The 15,324-nt window shown below is 38.7% G+C and overlaps 1 protein-coding gene and 1 pseudogene across 3 annotated transcripts in view; one reads left to right on the top strand and one right to left on the bottom strand.

Annotated features, from left to right (window-relative positions):
• The window catches only part of SCN8A (sodium voltage-gated channel alpha subunit 8), a 213,384-nt gene that overhangs the window by 61,389 nt on the left and 136,671 nt on the right, over positions 1-15,324 (bottom strand). For both annotated transcript variants that reach the window (XM_023211079.2, XM_031936307.1), the window contains exon 13: positions 1,817-1,949. In XM_023211079.2, coding sequence (XP_023066847.2) covers positions 1,817-1,949 — 133 coding nt within the window. The remainder of the gene's footprint in view (positions 1-1,816; positions 1,950-15,324) is intronic.
• Positions 8,488-9,244, top strand: LOC111541986 (annotated as a pseudogene). The gene has a single exon (XR_002731413.2). The product of XR_002731413.2 is annotated as a 40S ribosomal protein S6 pseudogene (transcript).

Genomic DNA, 15,324 nt, shown 5'->3' with positions numbered 1-15,324 from the left:
TTAATGTGTGTGATGGTGGGTAGAGGGTGAAGAATAAGCACAGCAGGACAGAAAGAGAAAGAACAGGGAGAAGAGGGAGAAAAGAGAATTTTAAAATCCCCGTGTGGTTTGTATCGAACCCAGTAAAGGGATGAAAGCTCTAAGGCCTCCAAAAGGAGCCCTGCAGCACCAGCACTCCTACCATTCTAAGCACAGCCAACGTCTGCTTGACAAATGTTGTTTGAGCATCTCCTTTTGCTGGGACCTGGGCTAAGCCACTGCAGTAATAACTAACTAACTAACTGTTGCATTGTATTGATAGTTCTGCTGTTCTGATGTCTCTGCCAATAATAAAATGTACCTGTTGGAGGTTGTTAAGTTTTTCTCAGCTGCCACAGATACCCAGAGAAATCCTGTCTTGGTCTCTATGTGAATAATAAAATTAGCCAAAGTTCTTAGGCTAGGATTTCTTAGCTTGGAATTCTTAGAACCTGTAGTTATTTGCCCACAATCTTAAAGTATAAGCTAGAAAGCTTGAAGATGTTCTACCAGACAATAACCTTGATGGTAATCAAAGAAAACAGGAATAAATAGAGGTTGTTAAGGCAGCTGAAAGCAGTTAATTCATTTTTTTTACTTGATATATTCTCAAGGTCAGTCTAGTTACAGTCTCATTCTTTGCACATATGTGGGGAAGTAAGCAACCTTAGAGAATTCTTTTCTAGGGACTCTTCCTCCACTGCAAACCCCTCCCCAACACACGATACACACACACACACATATACATACACACAGAGCAGAAGTGGCACTGGGTTTAAACGACTGAAAAAACACTTGTCTCAAGGATACCAGGACCATTTTGAGTTTTCCTGTCTCAGGGACTTTGGTTATTCTGGGCATCTGCATTCTGAAGAACAGCAATTTGAGACCTCAAGAATAGTTTAGATCTACCATGAGACAACTCAGCTAAATCAATATAAATCCAATGAGGAAGACAGGTGCAGAATCCATCAGAATCTTGGGAGAGGAAATCTGTCACTGAATTTACCTCTAATGAAAGCATGCAGATCCTGGACTACAGAACACAACTGGAGAGGAGCTGATTCTTGCTAGGGGGACTGTGGCCTAATGGAAAATCTTCAGGTATTCCTCAGCACACCAGGTTGTGTCATAGAGAGCCCACCTAATACAGAGAACTCAGGCACTGACAGCAACATTACTGCACACGTGCTATGATTCAACAGTGGTTGCTCTTTCCCTGTGGCATGGAGCACTCAAAGAAAGAAGGGTTTCAACTTACCTAGTCACACATCAAATTTATTTATGGATATGTGGGGGTGTTTGAAGAGAGACAGAACTAGGTGCAATCAAAACGCACAGTACATTCTTCCTTAAGGGAAAACCAAAAGGGCTGTAAGTAGTTAAAAAGGAAAAAAGGAAGGTATGTTTAGGAGTAGAGGCCATGAGGGAAATTCTATCATTTTATATCTTTGCAGTTCTTCAATCTACATTCCTTTATGCCTTAAGGCACCCCACTGGCTCCTCATGATGACAATGACAGGGGTCTTGAGTTCCTCTAGGTCACTCATGCAGCTCCTTTCATATCTCTTACCTACCTGTGTACAATGCTGGCAGCGTATCTGAAGCCCATATATTTGATTCTCTGCATGTAAATTTAGGAAGAGAATTTGTGATTCTAGTTTCTATATAGGAATAGGCTCCATTCCTAAAGCTCAGAGAGTCTGCAAAACTCAGACCAAGGGACAGGGATTATATTTACCATGCACATTACATATTTATATCTCAGCAGGTTGGACTGACATCATAAGGCACATACCTTCTACTAGTGTATTTGTAACAACACTCATTATACTGTTGATTCTGTCCTTCCGCCCATAGGAGGCTAATTGGTCCATGGAAACTAAGAGAGATCCAGGGCCTTTCTTCTTAATTTCCACCTCAGTTGTAGCCTGCAAAAAGAAAAAAAAAAGCAAATAGAGTGAGTTAAGTCTATAACAGTAAATCTGGGCCTTACTTAATAGACAGTCCAGTGTGTGATCTTCATTACAGTCTTTAACTTTGATCCTGCAGTCCTATTCACTTCAAGAAACAGAACGAAATGAACTGGCCAAGGTTCATCCTTATTTCTGTGGATGATAAGACCAAGTCATTTAAGTCTGTGTGAATCTACAATGACCCCAAGAATCTGGCTGGGACCCAAACATCTCACCTGGTTCATTTCAAGCATACAGTAGAAAGACCAGATCCTCCTGGGGGTACTGCCATCAGAAGTAGATCCTGAGTTTTCTGGTCCTAATCTCAAATCCACAATATTTGGCTAGAATTGGTCCACATGATAAAGTCAGTCAAATTTACTTCTATTTGAAATCTCATTAAGGTCAAGTCCCTGATCACACTGAGTATTACAGATGCTGTTTCCTCCTTGAGTAGGAGCACCATTATTCTAATAAACTGCCTCTTCCAAATACCAAATCTGGGCCTAACTGAACATTAGCAAGTTGAAGATCTGCTCTGGATCTCCTACAAGCCATTGTAAGGAAGTACAGAAAGGTTTTGCTATCTTAATTAAATATATTGTATCCTATGTTTATCTTGCCCTTTCACAGTTTTATGAGCTAACCTGCAATGTTCAAATTCCCAATAAAAAATGGCAGAAAATATAATCAAATTGTTATAAAAAATATTATTACATGCTCCACCCTCGGCAATAACTGGTATGGTAGATAACAGCAAAGGGTTTCTTAATGTCCCTGACTTATGTTCTTGTGACTACTCCACATCAGTTCAGGCTTAATAGGGTGGCTTAAAACCTAGCTCTTTAGTAACCATGTTGTTCACAGTACCATATCACCCATGTAGACTTGGCTCTTCCTTCTAAGATGGTGAAGGTAAGAGGACAGAGACAATCACCAGCTCTCAGAGGACAGGGGAGATTGTACAAGACTGGAGAAGCACATGTCTGGTCAATAAGAGAATGATCCTAGCTGTTTTAAAAAGAAAATCATTACCTCTGGAGAGCTACATCAAAAAGCCCATCTGTTCTAAATATCTTCAGATTTTAAGGACTGAACAGAAGAAAGTTCCTGGCAGATTATGATTTATCTTATTAAAGTGTTTCATTAGCCTGCAGTCCCAGCTACTCAGGTAGTGGAGGCAGCAGGATTACATGAGCCCAGGAGTCAGAGACCATCCTGGGCAACACAGAGAGACCTCATCTTAAAAAAAAAAAAAAAAGCGTGTTTCATCAGACCATTTCACTGATTCAGATTTGGATCAGTGATCTCGGGGTCTTGTTTGTTTTGTTTGTTTGGCAAAACTACAGAAGAAGTGCAAGAAAAAAATAACCGATTTTCCTGGGAATTCCTTGCTGCATTACTATACTAACATTTGTGTATGTAAGAATGACTTGTGGTGGTTGCCACAGGAAGAGGCTTCCTGCCTGTGGAAAAAGGAGGGAAGAGCAGGAAGGACTTTGTAATGTGGTTTGAGTGCCAGCATAGCTGCAGAACAGAACATCAGGCAAATCTCTAAGGTTTTTTGTTTTTGTTTTTTGAGAGAGTCTGCTATGTCACGTAGGCTGGAGTGCAGTGGCATGATCTTGGCTTACCGCACCTCTGTCTCTGACATTCAAGCAATTCTCCCACCTCAGCCTCCTGAATAGCTGGGATTACAGGCATACACAAGCACACCTGGATAATTTTTGTATTTTTTAGTAAAGACAGGGTTTTGCCATGTTGTCCAGGCTGGTCTGGAACTCCTGGCCTCAAGTGATCCTCCCACCTCAGCCTTCCAAAGTGCTGGGATTATAGACATGAGCCACCACGCCCAGCTAAAATTTAATTTTATTTAAACAAATACTTATTGTGTGCTAAGTGGTGTGGATACAGTGGTGAACAAGACATACAACATGGTCCCTGTCCTCTTGACGGGTTTAGTCATGTTGGCCAGGCTGGTATCAAACTCCTGGCCTCAGGTGATACACCCACGTTGGCTTCTCAAAGTGCTAAGAAATCTCTAAGGCTTTTAGCTCCAATCCCTGGCTTCCAGACAACATGTCTGGATCCACCTGGGACCTGGGGGAACTTGCTGCCCTGAAGGGGAGGACACAAATCTGGCTGGCTTCACCACCTGCTGACTGTAGAGCCCTAGGGCCTTGAGTGAGCATAGGTGGCAGCCATGTAGTGGTTACAGCGGGCCTTGGGCAAGAGTTTGTGCTGTGCTGGCAGCAGTCCCAGTAATAATGGCCAGAGGGGTGCTTACATCAACACACTCCAGTTCAAGGTGGCTCAGCACAGAGAAAGAGACTTCATTTGTTTGGGAGAAAGTAAGGGAAAAGAACAAATCTTTGCCTCGAAATCCAGAGAATTCTTCCAGATCTTTATTATCCCAGACCACCAAGGTGGTACTTCTATTAATCCGCAAAAACCACAGCATTATTGGATTTGGGGCTCAAATTCCTTCGAATACCTACCTGGAAAGCCTTAAGAAGGACATGCACAACTAAGCCCAGATTGCGAAGACTAAAATAAATACCTAGCTTGTCAATGCCCAAACACCAACAAACATCTACAAGCATCAAGATTATACAGGAAAACATGGCCTCACCAAAAGAACTAAATAAGGTACCAGGGACCAATCCTGGAGAAACAGAGATATGTGATCTTTCAGACAGGGAATTCAAAAGAGCTATGTTGAGGAAACTCAAGGAAATTCAAGATAACACAGAGAAGGAATTCAGCATTCTATCAGATAAATTTAACAAAGAGACTGAAATAATTAAAAACAAGCAGAAACTCTACAGTTGGAAAATGCAACTGAATACTAAAGAATGCATCAGAGTCTCTTAATAACAGAATTGATCAGACAGAAGAAAGAATTAATGAGCTTGAAGACAGGCTATTTGAAAATACTCAGAGGAGACAAAAGAAAAAAAAAAAAAAGAATGAAGTACACCTGCAAGATCTAGCAAATACCCTCAAAGGGAAAAATCTAAGAGTTACTGGTTGTAAAGAGGATGTAGAGAAAGAGATAAGGATAGAAAGTTTATTCAAAGGAATAATAACAGAAAACTTGCCAAACCTAGAGAAAGATATAAACATTCAAGTACAAGAAGATTATAGAACACTAAGCAGATTTAACCAAAAGAAGACTACCTCAAGGCATCTAATAACAAAACTCCCAAAGGTCAAGGATAAAGAAAGGATCCTAAAAGCAGCAAGAGAAAAGAAAAGAAAAAACCATACAATGGAGCTCCAATAAATACAGCAGCAGGCCTTTCAGTGAAAACCTTACAGGCTAGGAGAAAGTGGTAATGATGTATTTAAAGTGCTGAGGGAAAGAAACTTTTACCCTAGAACACTATATCCAGTAAAAATATCCTTCAAGTGTAAAGGAGAAATAAAGACCTTCCCAGACAAACAAAAGCCGAGAGATTTCATCAACACCAGACCTGTCCTACAGGAACTGCTAAAAGGAGTTCTTCCATCTGAAAGAAGAGAGGATGTTAACGGCAAGAAGAAATCATCTTGCCGAAGATACAAAACTCACTGGTTTCTGTATGGTAGGCATACAGAAAAACACAGAATATTGTAAAACTATAATTGTGGCATGTAAACTCCCAATTACACTGTTATGATAAGTCAATATAAATAATAACTACAGCAACTTTTAAAGACAGACAGTACAATAAGACATAAAGAGAAACAACAAAAAGTTAAAAAGCAGAGGGATGAAGTTAAAGTGTACAGTTTTTATTAGTTTTCTTTTTGCATGTTTGTTTATGCAATCAGTGTTAAGTTGTCATCAGTTTAAAACAATGGGTTATGCCAGGCGCAGTGGCTCACACCTGTAATCCCAGCACTCTGGGAGGCCGAGGTGGGCAGAGCACCTAAGGTCAGAAGTTCGGGACCAGTCTGACCAACATGGAGAAAGCCCATCTCTACTAAAAATACAAAATTAGACAGGCGTGGTGGCACATGCCTGTAATCCCAGCTACTTGGGAGGTTGAGGCAGGAGAATCACTTAGGAAGCAGAGGTTGCAGTAAGCCAAGATCACACCATTGCACTCCAGCCTGGGCAACAAGAATGAAACTCCATCTCAAAAAAATAAATAAGATAAAATAAAATAAAATAAAATAAAATAATGGGTTTATTTATTATTACATTAATAATATTTGCAAGCCTCATGGTAGCCTCAAATTGAAAAACACACAACGGATATACAAAAAATAAAAAGCAAGAAATTAAGTCATACCACCAGAGAAAATAACCTTCACTAAAGGGAAGACAAGGAAGGAAGGGAAGAAGTAAAAGAAGACCACAAAACAACCAGAAAACAAATGACAAAATGGCAAGAGTAAGTCCCAACTTATCAATAATAACATTGAATGTAAATAAACTAAATTCTCCAATAAAAAGACACAGAGTGGCTAAATGCATGGAAAAAAAGACCCAATGATCTGTTGCCTACAAGAAACACACTTCACCTATAAAGATACATAGACTGAGAATAAACGGATGGAAAAAGATATTCCATGCCAATGGAAACCAAAAAAGAGCAGAAGTAGTAGCTATACTTACATTAGAAAAAATAGATTTTAAGACAAAAATTATAAGAAGAGTCAGAGATCGCTATTACATAATGATAAAGGTGTCAGTCTAGCAAAAGGATATAACGATTATAAATATACATGCACCCAACACTGGAACAACCAAATATGTAAAGCAAATATTATTATAGCTAAAGAAACAGACCTCAGGCTAGGCACAATAGCTCATGCCTAGAATCCCAGCACTTTGGGAGGCCCAGGTGGGTGGGTTTCTGGAGCCCAGGAGTTTGAGACCAGCCTGGGAAACATGGCAAAACCCTGTCTCTACAAAAAAATACAAAAATTCAAAAATTAGCCAGGCATGGTGGTATATGCCTATAGTCCCAGCTAATCAGAGGGCTGAGGCAGGAGGATCACTTGAACCTGTAAGGTCGAGGCTGCAGTGGGCTGAGATCACACCACTGCACTCCAGCCTGGATAACAGAGCAAGACCTTGTCTCAAAGAGAGAGAGACCTCAATACAATAACAGCTGGAGACTTCAACATCCCACTTTCAGCACTGGACAGATCTCCCAGACAGAAACTCAACCAAGAAACATTGGACTTAACCTACACAAAGGATGACCTAATTAGACCTAACAGATATTTACAGAACATTTCATCCAAAGGCTACAGAATACACCTTATTTCCCTTATCACATGGATTATTCTCAAGGATAGGCCATATGTTAGGTCACAAATAAGTCTTAAAATACTCAAAAAATTTGAAATATCAAGCATTTTTTACCACAATGTCAAACATCTTTGAATAAAACTAGAAAACAACAAGAGGAATTTTGGAAATGATACAAACACATTGAGATTCAATATGCTCCTGAATGACCAGTGGGACAAAGTCAATGAAGAACTTAAGAAGGAAACTGAAAAGTTTCTTGAAACAAATAGCAGAAACACAACATAACAAAACCTATGGGATACAGCACAAGCGCTACTAAGAGAGAAGTTTAAAGCTATCAGTACCTACAACAAAATAGAAGAACTTCAAATTAATAACCTAATGGTGCATCTTGACTAGAAAAGGGCAAACAAAACCCCAAATTAGTAGAAGAAATAATAAAGATCAGAGCAGAAATAAATGAATGTGAAATGAAGAAAATACAAAAGATCAATGAAACAAGAGGTTGTCTATCTTTTGGAAAGATAAACACAATTGACAAACCTTTAGCCAGACTAATGAAGAAAAAAAAGGAGAAGACCAAAATAAATAAAATCAGAAATGAAAAAGGAAACATTACAACTGATACCACAGAAATTCAAAGTAGCATTAGTGGTTACTATGAGCAACTACATGCCAATAAATTGGAAAATCTAGAGAGAGTGAATAAATTCCCAGACACATTCAACCTACCAAAACTGAACCATGAAGAAATCCAAAACCTGAACAGACCAATAACAAGTAACAAGATCGAAGCTGTAATAAAAAGCCACTTACTAAAGAAAAACTCAGGACCTGATGGCTTCACTGCTGAGTTCTAACCAACATTTAACCAACATTTAAAGAAGAACTAATGCCAATCCTATTTAAAGTATTCTGAAAAATAAAAGAGGAGAGAAACTTCCAAACTCATTCTACAAGACCAGTATTACTCTGATACTAAAACTAGACATAGAAATATCAAAAAAAGAAAACAACAGGCTAACATCTCTGATGAATATTGATGCAAAAATATATTTCCCAAAACAACCAACAAAATACTAGCAAACCAAGCTCAACACATTAAGAAGATCATTCATCATTACCAACTGGGATTTATCTCTGGGATGCATGAATGGTTCAACATATGCAAATCACTCAGTGTGATACATCATATCAACAGAATAAAGAACAACAACCATATGATTATTTCCATTGACGTTGAAAAAGCATTTTATGGGCGTTCAGCTGCTTCAAGATGAAGCTGAACATCTCCTTCCCAGCCACTGGCTGCCAGAAACTCATTGAAGTGGACGATGAACGCAAACCTCGTACTTTTTATGAGAAGCGTATGGCCACAGAAGTTGACGCTCTGGGTGAAGAATGGAAGGGTTATGTGGTCCGAATCAGTGGTGGGAACGACAGACAAGGTTTCCCCATGAAGCAGGGTGTCTTGACCCATGGCCATGTCCGCCTGCTACTGAGTAAGGGGCATTCCTGTTACAGACCAAGGAGAACGGGAGAAAGAAAGAGAAAATCAGTTCGTCTTTGCATTGTGGATGCCAATCTGAGTGTTCTCAACTTGGTTATTGCAAAAAAAGGAGAGAAGGATATTTCTGGACTGACTGATACTACAGTGCCTCGCCGCCTGGGCCCCAAAAGAGCTAGCAGAATCCACAAACTTTTCAATCTCTCTAAAGAAGATGACGTCCGCCAGTATGTTGTAAGAAAGCCCTTAAACAAAGAAGGTAAGAAACCTAGGACCAAAGCACCCAAGATTCAGCATCTTGTTACTCTACGTGTTTTGCAGCACAAACGGCGCATATTGCTCTGAAGAAGCAGCGTTACTAAGAAAAACAAGGAAGAGGCTGCAGAATATGCTAAACTTTTGGCCAAAAGAATGAAGGAGGCTAAGGAGAAGCGCCAGGAACAAATTGTGAAGAGATGCAGACTTTCCTCTCTGCAAGCTTCTACTTCCAAGTCTGAATCCAGTCAGAAATAAATTTTTTGAGTAACAAATAAATAAGATCAGACTCGGAAAAAAAAAAAGAAAAGAAAAGAAAAAGCATTTTATAAAATTCAACATCCTTCGTGGTTAAAAACCCTCAAAAAACTAGGTATGGAAGAAACATACCTCAACATAATAAAAGCCCTATGTGATAGACCCTCAGCTAATATACTGAATGGGGAAAAACTGAAAGTCTTTCCTCTAAGATCTGAAACACAACAAGGATGCTCACTTTCATCACTATTACTCAACATAGTACTGGAAGTCCTACTTAAAGCAATTGGACAAGAAAAAGAAATAAAGGGCATCCAAATTAGAAAGGAAGAACTCAAATTATCCTTGTTTACAGGTGATATGATTTCATACTTAGAAAAATTCAAAGACTCCACCAGAAAACTCTTAGAACTGATAAATTCAGTAAAGTTGCAGGACATAAAATCAACATACAAAAACCAGTAGCATTTCTACATGCCAGAGATGATCAATCTGAAAAAGAAATAAAAAAAGTAATCCCATTTATAAGAGCCACAAATAAAATTAAATACCTAGGAATTAACAAAAGAAAGAAAACATCTCTACAATGAAAACTATAAAACACTGATGAAAGAAATTGAAGAGGACGCAAAAAACTGGAAAGATATTCCATGTTCATGGATTGTTCAATATTGTTAAACTGTCCATATTAGTCAAAGCAATCTACAGATTCAATGTAATCCCTATCAAAATACCAATGGTGTTCTTCACAGAAACAGAAAAAACAATCCTAAAATTTATATAAAATCACAAAAGACCCAGAACACCCAAAGCAATCCTAAGCAACAAGAACAAAACTGGAGGAATCACATTATTTGATTTTAAATTATACAATGGAGCTATAGCAACCAAAACAGCATGGTACTGGCATAAAACAGACACACAGACCAATGGAACAGAATAGACAACCCAGAAACAAACCCACACACCTACAGTGAACTCGTTGTCAACAAAAGTGCCAAGAATAAACACTGGGGAAAAGACAGTCTCATCAACAAATGGTTTTGGGAAAACTGGATATCCATATGCAGAAGAATGAAACTAGTCCCCTTTCGCCATGTACAAAAGTCAAATCAAAACGAATTAAAGATGTAAGTCTACGACCTCAAAAACTACTATAAGAAAACATTGAGGAAACTCTCCAGGAGTGGAGAGTTTGGTCTGGGTAAAAATTTCTTGAGTAATACCCCACAAGCACAGCCAACCAAAGCAAAAATGGACAGATGGGATCACATCAAGTTAAAAAGCTTCTACACAGCAAGGAAACAATCAACAAAGTGAGCAGACAACCCAAAAAATAGGAGAAAATATCTGAAAACTATCCATCTGACAAGAGATTAGTGACCAGAATATATAAGGAGCTCAAAGAACTCTATAGGAAAAAACAGAATAATCCAATTTAAAAACTGGCAAAATATTTGAATAGACATTTCTCCAAAGAAGACATACAAACGGCAAACAAGTATATGAAAAGGTGTCTAACATCATGATCATCGGAGAAATGCAAATCAAAACTACAATGAGAGATAATCTCACGCCAGTTAAAATGGCTTTTATCCAAAAGATAGGCAATAATAAATGCTGGAAAGGACGTGGAGAAAAGGGAATCCTTGTACACTGTTGGTGGGAAAGTAAATTAGTACAACCACTATGGAGAACAGTTTGGAAGTTCCTCAAAAAACTAAAAATAGAGCTACCTTAGGATCTGGAATCCCATTACTGGGTATATACCCAAAAGAAAAGAAATCAGTATATCCGGTCAGGAGCGGTGGCTCATGCCTGTAATCCCAGCTACTTGGGAGGCTAAGGCAGGAGAATTGCTTGAAATAGGACCCAGGAGGCGGAGGTTACAGTGCAGTGAGCTGAGATTGTGCCATTGCATTCCAGCCTGGGCGACAGAGTGAGACTGTCTCACAAAAAAAAAAAAAAAAAAAAAAGAAGAAGAAGAAGATGAAAAAGGAAAAAAAGAAATCAGTATATCAAAGAGATATTTGCACTATCTGCATTCCCAAGTTTGTTGCAGCACTGTTCACAACAGCCAAGATTTGGATGTAACCTAAGTGTCCATCAACAGATGAATGGAGAAAGAAAATGTGGTACTTACACACCACAGAGTACTATTCAGACATGAAAAAAGACTGAGATCCTGTCATTTACAACAACATGGACAGAACTGAAAGTCATTATATTAAGCAAAATAAGCCAGGCACAGAAAGACAAATATCACATGTTCTCACTTATCTGTGGGATCTAAAAATCAATGCAATTGAACTCCTGGGGATAGAAAGTAGAAGGATGGTTACCAAAGCCTGGGAAGGGTAGTGGGGCAGGGTAGTGGGAGGTGGAGGTAGTTAATGGGTTCAAAAAAAAAAATAATTAGAAAGAAAGAATAAGACCTACTACTTGATAGTACAACAGGGTGACTATAATGAAAATAATTTAATTCTACTTTTGAAAATAACTAAAAGAATATAACTGGATTGTCTGTAATACAAAGAAGAAATACTTGAGGGGATGGATACCCCATTTTTCATAATGTGATCATTAAGCATTGCATGCCTGTATCAAAGTATCTCATGTACCTCATAAATATATATACCTACTATGTACCCATAAAACTTAAAAATTAAATAAAATTTTATAAGGACATGCAAAGGTTCTAGAATAGGAAAATAATCTCTTGAGATGCTACGTAATAATCTTAAAAATATTATTTTTTGTTCTTAGGGCTTATACTACCTCATTTCAAGAATTAAAGTTACAATACTCAAGACAAATGTATATTGGCATAAGCATAGACAAATAGATCAAGGGAACAGAACAGAGTCCAGAAATAGACCCACACATATACATCAGTTGATTTTTGTCCAAGGTGCCAAGTCACTTCAACAGAGAAAGGAAAGTCTCTTGAACAAATGGTGCTAACAGACTGGATATCTATACACGTTGACTTCTATCTCATTTCACACACAAAAATTAATTTGAGATAAATTGGAGACCTAAAAGTAAAACTCAGAACCATAAAACTTACAGAAGTAAAATATCTTCATGTTCTTGGGGGTAGGCATCCTTGAATAGGATGCAAAAAGCCATATCATAAAAGAAAAAATTGATATACTGAACTTCATTAACATTAAACATTTGTATATCTGACTTGTATTTGGAACATAAAAAACTAACAAATCAATAATAAAAAGTAAAAAAAAAAATTATCTGTATTGTGGAAATAAAGATCAAATGAGAAAAGCAAAGGCTATTTATTTAGACCTTGCTATACCAAGTAAGTCAGCCACCGTAACTGCCATTTGTGTTTTGGCAGAAACTCAAAGGCAGACAGAGGAGTGGCAAAGATTTATAGGTGAGAAAAGGGAAGGCTTCAAATGTGGCTTGATTGGAGGTTGTTGGCATGAGGAAGCTGGAGGCAACATAATAAAAAGTGGGACATCTCATATGAGGGTTGGGGGGTGTATGTTTGGCTCTCTCTGGTTGAACCTAAGTTGAAAATGGGAACAAAAAGTAAGGAAAGCTGTCAGTTATTAAGTCCTGGCCATTTGGGAACTTTTTTTTTTTTATTTGGGAAACAGGATCTTCCTCTGTTGCCCAGGCTGGAGTACAGTGATGTGATCACTGCTCATGGCAGCCTTGTCCTCCCAGGCTCAAGTGATTCTCCCATCTTAGCCTCCCAAGTAGCTGGGACTACAGGCATGTGTCACCACACCCAGCTAATTTCTTAATTTTTTATGTAGAGATGAGGTCTCACTATGTTGCCCAGGCTAGTCTCAAACTCCTGAGTTCAAGCAATTTTCCTGCCTCAGCCTCCCAAAGTGTTGGGATTACAGGTATGGGCCACCATGCCTAGCTCCCATTAGGGGACTATTGCTACAGAAATTATTATTTAGCTTCCTGGATTGTCATCAGAGACAGCAACCTGGCTTCCTGCAAGTTTGACTTACAACAGGCTGGCTTCTTGGACTGTTTATTGTAGATAAGGGGGTTGGTTTCTTGGGCAGGTCATAAGTCAACATTCTATTTTTATATATGTCTAGTCATTGTCCATTTGTAGATGCCTCATAGTATTCATCAAAATAGGCTGATCCATGGAGAGAGAGAGGGCAACATATATTCACCAGTGTTAACTAACATGACACAAACTAAAATTGTCTATGAAGGACATCACTAAAAGTGCTAAGAGGGGGCTAAGATGGTGTCCAGAGAATAACATATTTGTACTACCAGGAAAATCTAATCTGTTAAAGTTAGGGTACACCAAGAGGGGTGGGCAGGCCTTCTTCCCTAAGTAAGGTTTTGAAAGCTGGGATTGAAAGGCTAGGTTCTTGGCTGTTCTTTCTTTTTTTTTTTTTTTTTTGAGACAGAGTCTCGCCCTGTCACCCAGACTGGAGTACAGTGGCGCAATCTTCGCTCACTGCAACCTCCGCCTCCTAGGTTCAAGTGATTCTCCTGCCTCAGCCTCTCGAATAGCTGAGATTACAGGGACCTGCCACCACGCCTGGTTAATTTTTGTATTTTAGTAGAGACAGGGTTTCACCAGGTTGGTCAGGTTGGTCTCAAACTCCTGACCTGAAACGATCCACCCCCTCGGCCTCCCAAAGTGCTGGGATTAATAGGCATGAGCTACTGTTTCTTATGTTAAATCATAGACAACTGAAGGGAAGAAAATCTGGAGGAGCCTCTCTCCCAGGTAAAGCAGCTTCACTGTCAGCTTCTCATAGTCAGCTTCCACCTAGAATTCTGCTTGGGCCTCTGTGAGACGTACCTTCCTTATAGGCTCAGTTGCTCAATTCTCATCACCTGGCAGTGGGAAGAGGGCTTCTTTCTTCAACCATGTTGAGATCCAAAGGCCACAGGAAAGATCACATACCCTTTTCCTCTCCTTCTCTATCTCTTCAGCGTTTTTCGTTTTTGTTTTTGTACATGGAGGTGTATTTTTTTTGTTTTATGTTGTGTTTGTTTTATGTTATGTTGGTGATTGGGGAGAATTAACATTTTAAAGTTAGGAGCCTTGTTTTTTTTTTTTGTTTTTTTTTAATTCAACCTGTAAGAAGCCTTGGAGGAAAACCCTCAGTAACTGAGGAAGCAACTGAGAACCTTAAGTAAGTTCTTTGAAAGTTAAACCCAGTACAAGTTTGTTCCATTTCTCTTAACCCAAATGCTATTTATTTGGGCATCTAGCCACTGACTTCCAACCTCCTAAATTACAGCAATCCTTCTCAAAGAAATATCCTACAATAGCTGTAGATGGCAGATTCTGCCCACATTTCTGAAGAACTGCCCAAGGAAGCTTGACTTCTTATTGATTCTAAATTGTTTTCACATGGAAATACATAACTGGAAGTTTATTAGCCAGTCACCTTTCTTGCAATTAAAATTTATAGCATTTTATAAGTGTCCTTAGAACCTAACCATAATCCCCTTCCCAAGGCTTTCTCAAATTTGCATAGTGTTTTGCTTTAAAATAATTGTATAATAATTTCTCTTTCTCAAACAAAGGATTTTTAGAAGGAGCCCCACCTTCTCCAAGTCAAGCAATTCGGTACTGTTTACTTCTCACGGCTATCAGGGCCAAAAATGTGTAAGAAAAGGAATGAAAATTGGCTTTCCGAATAGCAAGAATGGGCCACACAATATGGTTCACATTTTATATATGAAGCATATTATATATGAATAACATATATATATATTTTATCTTCACAACAGCCCTATAACAGAGGTCCTTTTATTTCTTTTTTACAGAGAAGAAAATGGCTTAGAGAAGTTTAATTTCCTAGGATCACATGCATAAACACAGAACTTGGGCTTCAGAGTTAGTATATTGTAATGGTTAATGGTAAAAGCTTAGGAGTCAGATTGCTTGGATTCAGTCCTAACTCTACTGCTTACTGTGCAATCTTGGACAAGTTACTTTATTCCTCTAAGCCTTGGCTTCTCTTCAGTCAGATGCAGCCAATAACAGTATCTGTTTCATGAGGTCGGGGCTGTGAGCATTAAATGAGATAACACTTATACATTTGCAAGGTACCTCA

The sequence above is a fragment of the Piliocolobus tephrosceles genome, chromosome 10 (assembly GCF_002776525.5).
Source record: "Piliocolobus tephrosceles isolate RC106 chromosome 10, ASM277652v3, whole genome shotgun sequence".
NCBI classification, from domain to species: Eukaryota; Metazoa; Chordata; class Mammalia; order Primates; family Cercopithecidae; genus Piliocolobus; species Piliocolobus tephrosceles.
This window is presented reverse-complemented; position numbering and strand designations above follow the sequence as displayed.